General features: G+C 37.0%; 1 protein-coding gene across 1 annotated transcript; it reads left to right on the forward strand.

Annotated features, from left to right (window-relative positions):
* Nucleotides 1-408: 408 nt before the first annotated feature.
* LOC309835873 (E3 ubiquitin-protein ligase RNF168-like) lies at nucleotides 409-2,204 on the forward strand (the record flags this gene model as incomplete). The annotated part of the gene is made up of 1 exon (XM_082675591.1): nucleotides 409-2,204. One exon carries the CDS (start codon nucleotides 409-411, stop codon nucleotides 2,122-2,124), a length of 1,716 nt encoding a protein of 571 aa, XP_082531717.1. The 3' UTR covers nucleotides 2,125-2,204.
* Nucleotides 2,205-14,905: the final 12,701 nt, after the last annotated feature.

Raw genomic sequence — 14,905 nt, forward strand, 5'->3', positions numbered from 1 at the left:
TCACATTAACCTAATGATCTGACTACAACAAATTTTAGAATGGCATTTTCCTGCCAAACTGTTTTACAGTTAAGCTGTTGCTTTGTACATGCCCCTTTTTTGTTCAGCCAAATAATTTGCTACTCATTTTCATGACACAGTAAAGAGTGTTGCACAGGCTTTCTGGCTGACCGAAGAAAGGCGAGGGGTGGACTCAGAGCCCCGGGAAATGCTCGCTTGCGGCCCCACAGCAGCGGTAAGACTGGAGTCCCGCTCCAGCAGAGCCCGGCGTCCGGGGGGAAGCAGCGTTCTTTCTCGAGCGGTGGCCTGGTGGTTGCGCGCCTAGGCGGCCTCGGGCTTGGCTGCCTGGAACTAAGAGAGCATCCTCACCTGGTGTTGATGTTGAATATGCCTTATTAGCATATTAAAATGGCTGTACCCAAAGACGCCATCCCTTCCTTGTTGGAATGCCAGTGCCAGATCTGTGTGGAAATCCTAATTGAGCCTGTGACACTCCCTTGTAACCACACGCTCTGTAAACCATGCTTCCAATCGACTGTCGAAAAGGCAAATTTGTGCTGTCCCTTCTGTCGCCGCCGGGTCTCTTCGTGGACTCGGTACCATACCCGAACAAATTCTCTTGTCAATACGGAACTGTGGGAGATAATTCAAAAACACTATACAGAGGAATGCAAGCTGAGAGCCTCTGGGCAAGAATCAGAGGAAATTGTTGATGACTATCAGCCAGTTCGCCTATTAAGTAAACCTGGGGAATTAAGAAGAGAATATGAAGAGGAGATAAGCAAGGTGGAGGCAGAGCGAAGAGCCAATGAGGAAGAAGAAAACAAAGCCAGTGAAGAATACATACAGAGATTACTGGCAGAGGAAGAAGAAGAGGAAAAGAGACAGGCAGAAAAAAGGCAAAGAGAGATGGAAGAACAACTGAAAAGCGATGAAGAGCTGGCAAGAAAGCTAAGCCTTAATATTAACAATTTCTGTGAGGGAAGTATCTTGGCTTCGCCCTTGAATTCTGAAAAATCTGATCCAGTCACAACCAAGTCACAGAAGAAAAGTAAGAACAAACAAACGAACACTGGAGATATTCAGAAGTATTTGTCACCTAAATCTCAGCCTTGGTCAGCATCACAGTCTGAAGTTGTACAAGAAGGCAGGGAAGACTCCATGTCTAAGGAAACTGACAGCAGTGATGTGAAGAGCCCTACATGGCAAGACACAGAAATTGAGGAAGATATGCCAACACTTTCTCCTCAAATATGCCTTGAAGTTCATGAACAAGGTGCACAATCTTCAGTGGAGTCACCTATGCCTCAGTTATGTGCCAGTGGTAAAGAATGGTGCCTTGAAGGAAAAGTCAAAACAAGACCAAGCAATCATGAAAAAGAGTTGTGTGTCATAAATCATGAGGGACCTGAAGCCAGAGTTCCCTACCCTGGAGAAGCTGCAGTTAAGCCTTGTGGCAAAACAGAGAGTCGGTGCACTGTATCAGATATGACACAGATAATTAGAAATAACACAGTTGAGACAGAAAATGAAGAGTCTCACCTACTGATCAGTAAAGATATCTCCAAAAGAAAAAAACAGGAATCTTTGTCTGAAGCAGTCAGGGATCCATGCTTTTCTGCAAAAAGAAGAAAAATGTTCCCCAAAGCTTCCTCAGACCAAGAAGAAACAGAAATCAACTTTACCCAAAAACTGATAGATTTGGAATGTCTACTTTTTGAGAGACATAAACAAGAAGAACAGGACAGGTTATTAGCACTACAGCTTCAGAAAGAGGTGGATCAAGAACAGATGAGGCCAAACCGGCAAAAAGGATCCCCAGATGAATATCAGTTACGTGCTACATCCTCACCTCCAGACAGATTACTAAAGGAACAAAGGAAGAATTCCAAAGATAGAAACTTCAAAAGACAGACTAATCTAGAGCATCCAAAACCTAGGAGAGGCTCAAAAAATGAAAATTGGCAACCTTCTTTTAAGATCCAGTTGAAACGTTCAGTTAATGGAAGAAAGATAACAAATTCTACTAGAGATAATTGTAATGTATCTAAAACTCCTCATTCCCTACAGCCTAGTAAGTCACAGAAAAGTATTTTTCAGATGTTTCAGAGATACACAAAGTAGTGCTTGGGTAAGGGGAGTGTTGTATAATCTAGTGAAGCTCTCTATCATAGATTCTTTTTAAATTTTTCATTAATTCTGCTCCGTGGGCATACTCACTGTCCTTAATTAAAGGACGGTGTGATTACAGGGGAGGAATATACAAATGTGTTTCTGCCAAACTCAGTTGTAAGCAAGAGTCCCACTCCTTTCCTTTTTTAATCACTGGTGTACTAAATTTAAGTTGACAGTCCTTATGGATATAAAAATGCCTTGGCCAACTCCCAAGAAATCTTCATTTCCATGCATTTCCCCCCATATGCATGTTTTGTGGCCTTCACGCACCTTTTTGTACTGACTAGTAATCAAAGCAACATTATAATCTACCAAGTAGCTAAGGAATCCAGGCAGGGTTTAGAATCTAAGTTTTCTTGCAACTTTCCCATATATTTGCAGAGCACTTGAAGTCCATCTTTCATAACACTAAAGTAATCTAATTTCCATGTCCACTTCAATTACTTTAAGTATTACAGCATTTTTTTTTTGGACTTAAAATGGGTTAGGATCAACGTGAAAGCAGAAAAATCAGAGTTTTCTGGAAAATTAGGACTTAGTTGACAGAAAGGAAACTAGACTCTTGATGCAAAAGTAGCTAAGCTTGGGATGAGGCTGAGTGGGGTAGATTGACAATTTGGAGGCCTTGAAACTGAGTGGATGATCAGACAACTGGGTCCAGGCTGGAGTAGCAGGTGTAGTTTGGCAAAGTATTCTTCCTCGTGCTTTCTTTGCTAGATGGCACAGAAAACATTTGGGTTTTAACAGCTTTTCATACCATACTATCTAATCTGCTATTCCAAAAAAGTGGAGGGGGGGGGGAATTTACTGTAGGAGAGTTATGTCGCAGTATCCTATGTTGTAGAACCTGACTAATCATGTTTTTATTTCCTTATGTTAACCTTTGTATTGATACTGACTTTTATTTGTGTTTATGGACAAAAATAGAAAGTATGATATTTGGGTTTTGCTCTGTCTTGCCCCTGAAAGTTAAATCAGAAGGCTGCGATTTCATTTTGTGAAATTTAACTTGGAGACTATTAATCTTTTGTTTCATTAATAGGAACAACTTTGAGCAAACAACTGTTTTAACAGCATTGCTGCTGATATCTAGTTAGCCATCCTTTTAAGGTAATAATGCAGTGAACTGTCCTAGAGCTAATAATTCTAGCTTAAATTTGTCAGTGTTTTTATACATAATTAAGATTTTTTTCCTCCAAATTTTGTAACTGAAATTCTGTAATCTTTGCATACTTGATGGCGTCTACTTCAATATTGATTGGGTAATTATGGGTAGAATTCTGATGCTGATTTAAATTTTAGTTTGCCTTTTCTCAAAAGTGATTGTCCCCTGAGTAATGATTGTGCTGAAATGTAGTTAGAAACTAACCAAATTTGTCTAAAATATATCTTTTCATCAAACCAAAAAAAAAAAAAAAAGAGTGTTGCACAGGGATTTGGAATAGATGTAATCATGTATGCAGCAAGATAAATACCATCAATTTGTTTCCAATGTATTGGAAATCTGAATATTTTGTATTAAGCAGTAGAATTGGAGCTTTATTGAGAAAACATAATATAATATAGGGAGATTTATTTTATTGTCACTTACCATTCAAAATATTTGTAAGTATAGCATTATAATTCATAATAATAAATATTGAATAGCATTTCCCTGTTCAAGAAATGTGTGAAAACTCTCAATTCCACTGTTAGATGAACAGCTTATAATTTTATAGTAATAAAGTTTGTCATCTATGTATCTCAGGCTCAACTTTTAACTTTGATTTAAGTGTCTTTTGATCACCAAAATAATTTAGTATTCCTCCTCTGAGAAGGAACTCTGTAAGCCACAGGTGCAATGTTACAGTTGCAGAATAAAACATAAGTAATGGCAATTAGTTGATTTTTTTCAGCATTTGTTTTATGAGTTTCTTATTCTTTTTGTTTGTTTGTTTGTTTTGCAGTATGCGGGCCTCTCACCCCCGTGGTCTCTCCCGCTGCAGAGCACAGGCTCTGGATGCACAGGCTCAGCGGCCATGGCTCAGGGGCCCAGCCACCCTGTGGCATGCAGGATCCTCCTGGACCGGGGCACGAACCTGCATTCCCCGCATTGGCAAGCGGACTCCCAACCACTGCGCCACCAGGGAAGCCCCATGAGTTTCTTATTCTTAAGATCATTATAGCCATTCAATTGTTTTGTATTTCATTCAATATTATGTAAACTTCCTCTACGTTTTAACCACTTAGGATATCACATTTGCTAAATTATGTTTAGGTTAACTTTTCTTACCCTTGTAATTCTTATAACTCAAATTTGAATGCAGAGACAGTTTTCAATTTATTGAGTTTAAAAAATATATTGTCTGTGATTTTTCCCAATAATTTTGATATCGAATTGGATGGTTATAACTCTATGATTTGGGTGATTTCTGAAAAATGTGGTGCCTAAAAATACACTAGCAGTTTTCAGGAGGGTTTGTTTTATGTTGTGTATTCCTTTGGTCAGTAAGTGTTTACTGAAGTGTTAATTTGTTCTTGGCATTATTTTAGAACACATTCACTGTTCTCAAGGAGCTAATCCTTTAAAAGATTCTCACCAGGTGATGAAACTCAATACAATTGCTTTTAAATTAGACAGCCTGCCTTCAAAATACATATTATAATAATATAAATATAATACATGAATAAAAATATTTAATGAGAAATATGAAATAATCTTAATGAGAATAAAAATTTAGTCATGACAGATTCCCCACTTCCTGATTAATTACCTTATCAGTTGAATTTTCTTAATCTGATAAGCTAAAATTCTGTCACTGTCTTCAGTCAAAAGGTATTTTTAAGAGTAATTTGTTTGACATGACCACACTAATATTGTAACTAGTTTTCTCTCTCATCAGTAGATTTTTTTCTGATTAGCAAGTTCATGATTAATTTGCTAATCAGAAATTCCCACAGCATTTCTTCATTTCTTTCCACTTCATTATTTGCAACACTGACACTTGACCAACCTCCACTCATTAAACTCTCTTCTCTTCACACCTGTAGCCCTGAACTAGCTTTTATTTGATTTGTTCTCTTTGTTCTTATTCTCTCCCTCAGTCAGTTGGTCACTCAGTATGACCATAACAAGGTATAATCAGAAATAAACTTTGGCTTCAAGGAATTCAAAGAAACATAATGCAATTTTCCAAACCCTCTCTCTTTCTATTTATTTAAGGAGGACTCCCATCCATTTTCAAAACACCTCAAATTCTTAGAAGACTTGAAAATATTTCTTTGTAGTTTCAACCTCAACCTGAAATTCCTAAATGTCCCCAAGACTTGACTTTTAACAAAATCATTGAGAATTTAAGACATGAGTCAGATGTTAAGAACTTGTTGAAGCTTTAGTCAAATCCTGTAACACTTTAGTCCTGTTTTCTTCAGTCTTCTAAAAATGAAATTAGACTTAGATTACCATTGAGGTCTTTTATAATTCCAGTATTTTATAATGCTACAAATTACTTGTACTTGGATGTCCTAGATGTTCCATGTCCCTTTCACCATAAATCAGTTTCTTCGATTGTCTGCCAACTAAGTTTACCATGATTTCCATTATAAATATATATATGTACACACACACACACACACACACACACACACACACACATATATATATATATAAAATCTCTTTCTTGTCCTTTCCTAATCTTGAAAATTAATTAGTTTTCTTAATAAAAGAATAAGGGGTTCTATTTCCTTTAGCATTTGGAGCATAATTCAAGATTTTATTCAAGACATAAAACAAAAATATATTTATGTGAGTCATATTTATGTAAAGTTTCAGATTAGAGTTGTATTTAATATATTATAGTATTCAAGAATGCAAGATTCAGTTATCTCTGAAAGAAAATGAGATTTTTGGTGTTTAAGTTTTCAAGAGTTTTTCAACCATATGATTCTATATAGAATGAGTCTAAGTCTGGAAAGAAAGGTGCGACAAGAAATGAGAATGGAGAACAACATAGAAGTAAGATACTGAAGGACTTTATGTATCAAACTAAGGGGGTTGAATTTTATTTTAATGGTAAGGGTAACTCACTGAACTAGTTTACATAGAATTGTGGTAGGATTATTTTTATTTTAAAAGATCAACTTTTACATCAGTTAAAAATTGAATTGAAGAAATGAAACTAGAAGCAGGAGGACCATTTATGAAGCTTTTGCTAAAACTCAGATATGAAATGGCAAAGGCCTATCCAGGGCCATGTCAGGAGAAATAGACAAAATGACAATATTGGAGAAATTTTATGGATCTGAAATTGACAGGCCATTTTATATGAGTATAAAGGCAGACAGGAGTCACCATTGACAGCCAATATTATGGCTTAAGCAGCATTATGATAGATAATGCTACTACTCACAGAACTAGGGTGTAGATGAAGAGGAGATGTCATTGGAGAAATAAGCAGCTTGTAGATTCTGAGATGACTATGGAACATGTAAATGGAGAACTAGAATAGGTAGTTAATGGCATGGTTGTTGAATTGAGACTCCCACCTCCACTTCAATAAGAACAGCTCCATTTTTATAGCTTATATTTCCATGTAGCATTTCATATGTACAGATGTTTGCAAGGCTTTAATAAAAAACAATGAGATAAATTAACAAGTTTTGACTTTCCTCTGTAGACACATTTTTTTTATTAATAGAAGAAAGAATAAAAGCAAAGTAAGTTGTTCTGACTTCTGGTCAAATTATCTCAAATTTTTCTACATATATTTATATGTTTTAGAGAACTATACCTAACCACTATGATATGACTTTCAGAAATATGTCCCTGGAAGAAAATATTCTATGGCAGAGATTGAGAAACATTTTCTATAAAGAATCAGATAGTAGATATTTTAGATGTTTTTCAGGGCAGGTGATCTCTTCACAGCTACTCAAATCTGCTGATTTAGATAGTACACAAGTAAATCGTTGTTCCAATAAAACTTTATTTTGAATAAAAGGCACCATCAAGTTAAGGCCCATAGACTATAGTCTGCTGACCTCTGTACTATATGTTTCGTTCATGGACTCATAGAGACTGTCGGACTCACTTGAGAGTATTTGAGAGTGATAAGAAGTATTAGGAAGTAAAGTAATCTCTATTTTAATCTATAGATTACCAGAATGTAAAATCATTATAATAGCACAAAAAGAGATCTGCTTTTTCAAAGCAGAAAGCACAAGTGGTTATGGAAAAAATAGGATAATATTCTATTTGTCACCAAAACAATGTGACCATTACACTTCTTAATCCTAGAAAATACTCTAACAGATTCAATGAGAGGTATTAAAACCTTGGTTCACAACTTCTTGGAAGGGTAAAGATAGAATAATTGTCTATAAGTGACTAGCATGGGGAAAAGAGCAGTGTACTCTTAATAGATAATTCAGAGTCATGTTTGATTCATACAAATGAGTTAGATGATGGAAATCATCTGTAATTGTACATTTCAGAAGAAATTTGTCTTGAATTCATGAAAATTAAAATTTTTTGACACTACAATGAGAGCACTTGGTGCTTTTTGTAATTGTGTTGAGAGATTTAAATATATTTGAACACATAATTCTTATTAAAATTCAGAACTAGGTACTTAGCATTCTCTTCTACTACAACAGATTCATTATACAATGAAAAGAAATATGAGGATGCTGAAGTATCTTTTCTATGCACTTTTAAGCCCTTTTTCATGTTTTTTCTAACCAGGGAAGTGATTCCTTGGCCCTCTCTATTTGGTTTGTTGGCTCTTTTCTGATGCTTTTCAGGGCAATGAATAATGTGTCAAAATGTGAGGTGCATATGGATTGAACCCAAAAAAGGAGACTTATTATTAATATTCAATTGTTAAGCTTTGCATTGTATTTATTGGATTGGAAGGGGGAAGGAGATATTTAAAATTTGGCTCATACCCAAGTCGTTGAATACGCTTTTCTTTTTACTTAATGCTCTAACATTTTAGACACTGTCTCAAATATAAAAATGTGCATTTAAAAAAATAATAAAAAAATTCTTCTAAATTTTCCCATTAAATATAATTATGATGAGTTTCTTTTAGGCATTATATAAACTTAAAATGAAATTTGTATATATGTAATCTCTTATAGTGTTTTAATTTAAGGAAAGATATACCTTTGAAAAGATGGTAAAATTGTTTTCTAACTTCACTAATAATACTGTTTTGAAGATTTAAAAAGTAGAAACTTTAGATTTTTTCTTCATTTTTATGACATAGCAAGTAACACAAAATTCACCACAGAAAAGGTAAAATGCTAAAAAGTCCTAATGTATCACTTGTGAGGGTAAGGTGTATCCTATTGTTATTAAGTATTTAATATAGCCTTGGGCAGGTATATATAATGAGTTATATTTCAAGTGTGGGGTATTGTTAATATAACTATTTCTCATTCACCTGTTATAAAGTGTGGAAATCATTCTTACTGTTGAAAATCCATCACAACATCATTTTCTTATAGTTAAGATCATTTGTGTCATACAGTGGCTTCTTTAAGATTTTTTTCAATTTTATTTGCTTTGAATAAAATAATGGATATTTTCCTTTGTTAAGGAAAATAACACAGCCTCTAGGATATTTTACTGAATATAAGAGGAGTTTGACTGTTAAAGTTCAAATGCATTAGAGGGTACTTATTATTTCATCAAACTTTATAGGGCCTATTTATGTCTAAGAAGTCTCTCTAATGAAGTTATATGTTGAGTATACCTTATTAAATTGTTTCATTTTATTTTGACCATCTTTAGATCTACTTGATTTAATTCCCTCAAATAAATGATGTTTGACCAATTCAAATTATACTCAGATAAAATTAATAAAATAAATATTAGGAATTGAGTCTTTGTTGGGGCTGATGGCAGACTTTGGGTGGGCTCACTCCAAGGAGTAATTCCAGAACTTCTGCTGCCAGTGTTCTTGTCCCCATAGTGAGCTACAGCCACCCCCTGCCTCTACAGGAGACCCTCCAACACTAGCAGGAAATTCCAAGAGGCTGTGGAAACACCTCCTATTTAGCTACTGCTGATTGGAAATCTGGAACCCTCACAAAGTGCTCTGAGGTCCTTGGCAGGAAAAAAAAAACCGTTTAAAATCAAGATACATCAGAAATACATCTACACGTGAAACAACTCCTACAGAACACCTACTGAACATTGGCAGAAGACCTCAGACCTCCCAAAAGGCAAGAAAGTCCCCATGTACCTGGGTAGGGAAAAAGAAAAAAGAATAAACAGAGACAAAAGAATAGGGACAGGACCTGCACCAGTGGGAGGGAGCCATGAAGGAAGAAAGGTTTCCACACACTAGAAGACCCTTCATGGGCTGAGACTGCAGGTGGTGGAGGGGGGGAGCTTCAGAGCCGCAGAGGAGAGCACAGCAACAGGGCTGCAGAGGGCAAAGCGGAGGGATTTCCGCAGGGAGGATCAGTGCTGACCAGCACTCACCAGCCCGAGAGGCTTGTCTGCTCACCCGCTGGGGTGGGCGGGGCTGCGAGCTGAGGCTAGGGCTTCGGTTGGAGCACAGGGAGAGGACTGGCAGCGTGAACACAGCCTGAAGGGGTTAGTGCAACATGACTAGTCGGGAGAGAGTCCGGGAAAAAGTCTGGAGCTGCCAAAGAGACAAGAGACTTTTTCTTCCCTATTTGTTTCCTGGTGCACGAGGAAAGGGGATTAAGAGTGCTGCTTAAAGGAGCTCCAGAGATGGGCACGAGCCACGGCTAACAGCGTGGACCACAGAGACGGGCATGAGATCCTAAGCCTGTTGCTGCTGCCACCAAGAAGCCTGTGTGTGAGCACAGGTCACTCTCCACACATTCCTTCCGGGGAGGCTGTGCAGCCCGCCACTGCCAGGGTCCCTAGATCCAGGGACAACTTCCCCAGGAGAACGCACAGCATGCCTCAGGCTGGTACAACGTCAGGCCGGCCTCTGCCACCGCAGGCTCACCCTGCAAACCATAACCATACCTCCCCACGGCCTGAGTGAGCCAGAGCCTCCGAATCAGCTACTCCTTTAACCCTGCCCGTCTGAAAGAAGAGACACCCTCCAGCGAACTACACGCAGAGGCGGGGGCAAGTCCAAAGCTGAACACCAGGAGCTGTGCGAACAAAGAAGAGAAAGGGAAATCTCTCCCAGCAGCCTCAGGAGCAGTAGATTAAATCTCCACAATCAACTTGATGTACCCTGCATCTGTGGAATACCTGAATAGACAATGAATCATCCCAAATTGAGGAGGTGGACTTTGAGAGCAAAATTTATTATTTTTCCTGCTTTTCCTCTTTTTGTGAGTGTGTATGTGTATGTTTCTATGTGAGATTTTGTCTGTATAGCTTTGCTTTCACCATTTGTCCTAGGGTTCTATCTGTCTATATTTTTGTTTTGTTTTTTAACTTTATAAAAATTATTTTTCTTAATGAATATTTTCTTGATTTTAATAACTTTATTTTCTTTTACCTTACTTAACTTTATTTGCTTTTATCCTCTTTCTTTATTTCTACTATTTCTTCCTTTTATTCTGAGCTGTGTGGATGAAAGGCTCTTCGTGCTGCAGCCAGGAGTCAGTGCTGTGACTCTGAGGTGGGAGAGCCAACTTCAGGACACTGGTCCATAAGAGACCTCCCAGCGACACATAATATCAAATGACGAAAATCTCTCAGAGATCTCCATCTCAACACGAACACCCAGCTTCACTCAATGACCAGCAAGCTACAGTGCTGGACACGCTATGCCAAACAACTAGCAAGACAGGAACACATCACCACCCATTAGCAGAGAGGCTGCCTAAAATCATAAAAAGTCCACAGACACCCCAAAACACACCACCAGACATGGACCTGCCCACCAGAAAGACAAGATGCAGCCGCAACCGCCAGAACACAGGCATTAGTCCCCTCCACCAGGAAGCCTACATAACCCACTGATCCAGCTTTACTCGCTGGGGACAGACACCAAAAACAATGGGAACTACAAACATGCAACCTGCGAAAAGGAGACCCCAAACACAGTAAGATAAGCAAAATAAGAAGACAGAAAAACACACGGCAGATGAAGGAGCAAAATAAAAACCCACCAGACCTAATAAATGAAGAGGAAATAAGCAGTCTACCTGAAAAAGGATTCAGAATAATGAGAGTAAAGATGATCCAAAATCTTGGAAATAAAATAGAGAAAAAGCAAGAAACATTTAACAAGGACATAGAAGAACTAAAGAGGAAACAAGCAATGATGAACAACACAATAAATGAAATTAAAAATACTCTACAAGGAATCAATAGCAGAATAACTGAGGCAGAGGAACCTGGAGGATAAAATAATGGAAATAACTACTGCAGAGCAGAATAAAGAAATAAGAATAAAAAGAAGTGAGGATACTCTCAGAGACCTCTGGGACAACAATAAATGTACCAACATTCGAATTATAGGGGTTCCAGAAGAAGAAGAGAAAAAGAAAGGGACTGAGAAAATATTTGAAGAGATTATAGTTGAAAACTTCCCGAATATGGGAAAGGAAATAGTTAATCAAGTCCAGGAATCACAGAGAGTCCCAAACAAGATAAACCCAAGGAGAAACATGCCAAGACACATATTAATCAAACTGTCAAAAATTAAATACAAAGAAAGCATATTAAAGGCAGCAAGGGAAAAACAACAAATAACACACAAGGGAATCCACTTAAGGTTAAGAGCTGAGCTTTCAGCAGAAACTCTGCAAGCCAGAATGGACTGGCAGGACATATTTAAAGTGATGAAGGAGTAAATCCCACAAACAAGAACACTCTACACAGAAAGGATCTCATTCAGATTTGCTGGAGAAATTAAAACCTTTGCAAAAAAGCAAAACCTGAGAGAGTTCAGCACCACCAAAGAAGCTTTACAACAAATGCTAAAGGATCTTCTCTAGGCAAGAAACACAAGAGAAGGAAAAGACCTAAAATAATAATCCAAAAACAGTTAAGAAAATGAGAATAGGAACATACATATAAATAATTACCTTAAATATAAATGGATGAAATACTCCCACCAAAAGACACAGACTGGCTGAATGGATACAAAAACACGATCCATATATATGCTGTCTACAAGACACCCACTTCAGACCTAGAGACACATATAGACTGAAAGTGAGGGGTTGGAAAAACATATTCCATAAAAATGGAAACCAAAATAAAGCTGGATTAGCAATTCTCATATAAGACAAAAGAGACATTAAAATAAATACTATTAGAAGAGAAAAAGAAGGCCACTACATAATGATCAAGGGATCAATCCAAGAAGATATAACAATTGTAAATATTTATGCACCCAACAAAGGAACACCTCAATACATAAAGCAAATACTAACAGCCATAAAAGGGGAAATCAACAGTAACACATTCATAGTAGGGGACTTTAACACCCCATTTCCACCAATGGACAGATCATCCAAAATGAAAATAAATAAGGAAACACAAGCTTTAAATGATACATTAAACAAGATGGACTTAACTGATACTTACAGGACATTCCACCCAGAAACAACAGAATGCACATTTTTCTCAAGTGCTCATAGAACATTCTCCAGGATAGATCATATCTTGGGTCACAAATCAAGTCTTGGTAAATTTAAGAAAATTGAAACTGTATCAAGTATCTTTTCCGACCACAATGCTATGAGACTAGATATCAATTACATGAAAAGATCTGTAAAAACTACAAACACAGGGAGGCTAAACAGTATACTACTTAATAATGAATTGATCACTGAAGAAATCAAAGAGGAATAAAAAAATACCTAGAAACAAACGACAATGGAGATATGACGACCCAAAACCGATGGGATGCAACAAAAGCAGTTCTAAGAGCAAGACAATCCTACCTTAAGAAACAGTAAACATCTCGAATAAACAACCTAAACTTGCACCTAAAACAATCAGAGAAAGAAGAACAAAAAACCCCAAAGTTAGCAAAAGGAAATAAATGATAAAAATCAGATCAGAAATAAATGAAAAAGAAATGAGGGAAACGATAACAAAGGTCAATAAAACTAAAAGCTGGTTCTTTGCGAAGACAAACAAAATTGATAAACCATTAGTCATACTCATCAAGAAAAAAAGGGAGACAACTCAAATCAATAGAATTAAGAAAGAAAAAGGAGAAGTAACAACTGACACTGCAGAAATACAAGAGATCAAGATAGGTTACTGCAAGCAAATCTATGCCAAAAAAATGGACAACCTGGAAGAAATGGACAAATTCTTACTAATGCACAACCTTCAAAAACTGAACCAGGAAGAAATAGAAAATATGAGCAGACCAATCACAAGCACTGAAATTGAAAATGTGATTAAAAATCTTCGAAAAAACAAAATCTCAGGACCTGATGGCTTCACAGGCGAATTCTATCAAACATTTAGAGAAGAGCTAACACCTATCCTTCTCACCCTCTTCCAAAATATAGCAGAGGGAGGAACACTCCCAAACTCATTCTACCAGGCCACCATCACCCTGATACCAAAAGCAGACAAGGATGTCCAAAGAAAGAAAACTACAGGCCAATATCACTGATGAACATAGATGCAAAAATCCTCAACAAAATACTAGCAAACGGAATCCAACAGCACATTCACAGGATCATACTCCATGATCAAGTGGGGTTTATTCCAGGAATACAAGGAATCTTCAATATATGCAAATTAGTCAATGTGAAACACCATATTAACAAATTGAAGGAGGAAAACCATATGGTCAACTCAATAGATGCAGAGAAGGCTTTCAACAAAATTCAACACCCATTTATGATAAAAACCCTGCAGAGAGTAGGCATAGATGGAACTTTCCTCAACATAATAAAGGCCATATATGACAAATCCACAGCCAATATCGTCCTCAATGTGAAAAACTGAAAGCATTTCCACTAAGATCAGGAACAAGACAAGGTTGGCCACTCTCACCACTCTTATTCAACATAGTTTTGGAAGTTTCAGCCAGAGCAATCACAGAAGAAAAGGAAATAAATGGAATCCAAATCAGAAAAGAAGAAGCAAAGCTGTCACTGTTTGCAGATGACATGATACTATACATAGAGAATCCTAAAGATGCTACCAGAAAACTCCTATAAGTAATCAATGAATTTGTTAAAGTAGCAGGATACAAAATTAATGCACAGAAATCATTGGCATTCCTATACACTAATGATAAAAAATCTGAAAGTGAAATCAAGAAAACTCTCCCATTTCCACGGCAACAAAAAGAATAAAATATCTAGGGATAAACCTACCTAAGTAGACAAAAGACCTGTATGCAGAAAATTATAAGACACTGATGAAAGAAATTAAAGATGTTGCAAATAGATGGAGAGATATACCATGTTCTTGGATTGGAAGAATCAACATTGTGAAAATAACTCTACTACTCAAGCAATCTACAGATTCAATGCAATCCCTATCAAACTACCACTGGCATTTTTTACAGAACTAGAACAAAAAATTTCACAATTTGTATAGAAACACAAAAGACCCTGAGTAGACAAAGTAATCTTGAGAACGAAAAATGGAGCTGTAGGAATCAGGCTCCCTGACTTCAGACTATACTACAAAGCTACAGTAATCAAGACAGTATGGTACTGTCACAAAAACAGAAATATAAATCAATGGACAGTATAGAGAGCCCAGAGATAAACTCATGCACATATTGTCACCTTATCTTTGATAAAGGGGGCAGGAATGTAC

Source organism: Grampus griseus (genome assembly GCF_964374135.1).
Source record: "Grampus griseus genome assembly, chromosome: 18".
Lineage (NCBI taxonomy): Eukaryota > Metazoa > Chordata > Mammalia > Artiodactyla > Delphinidae > Grampus > Grampus griseus.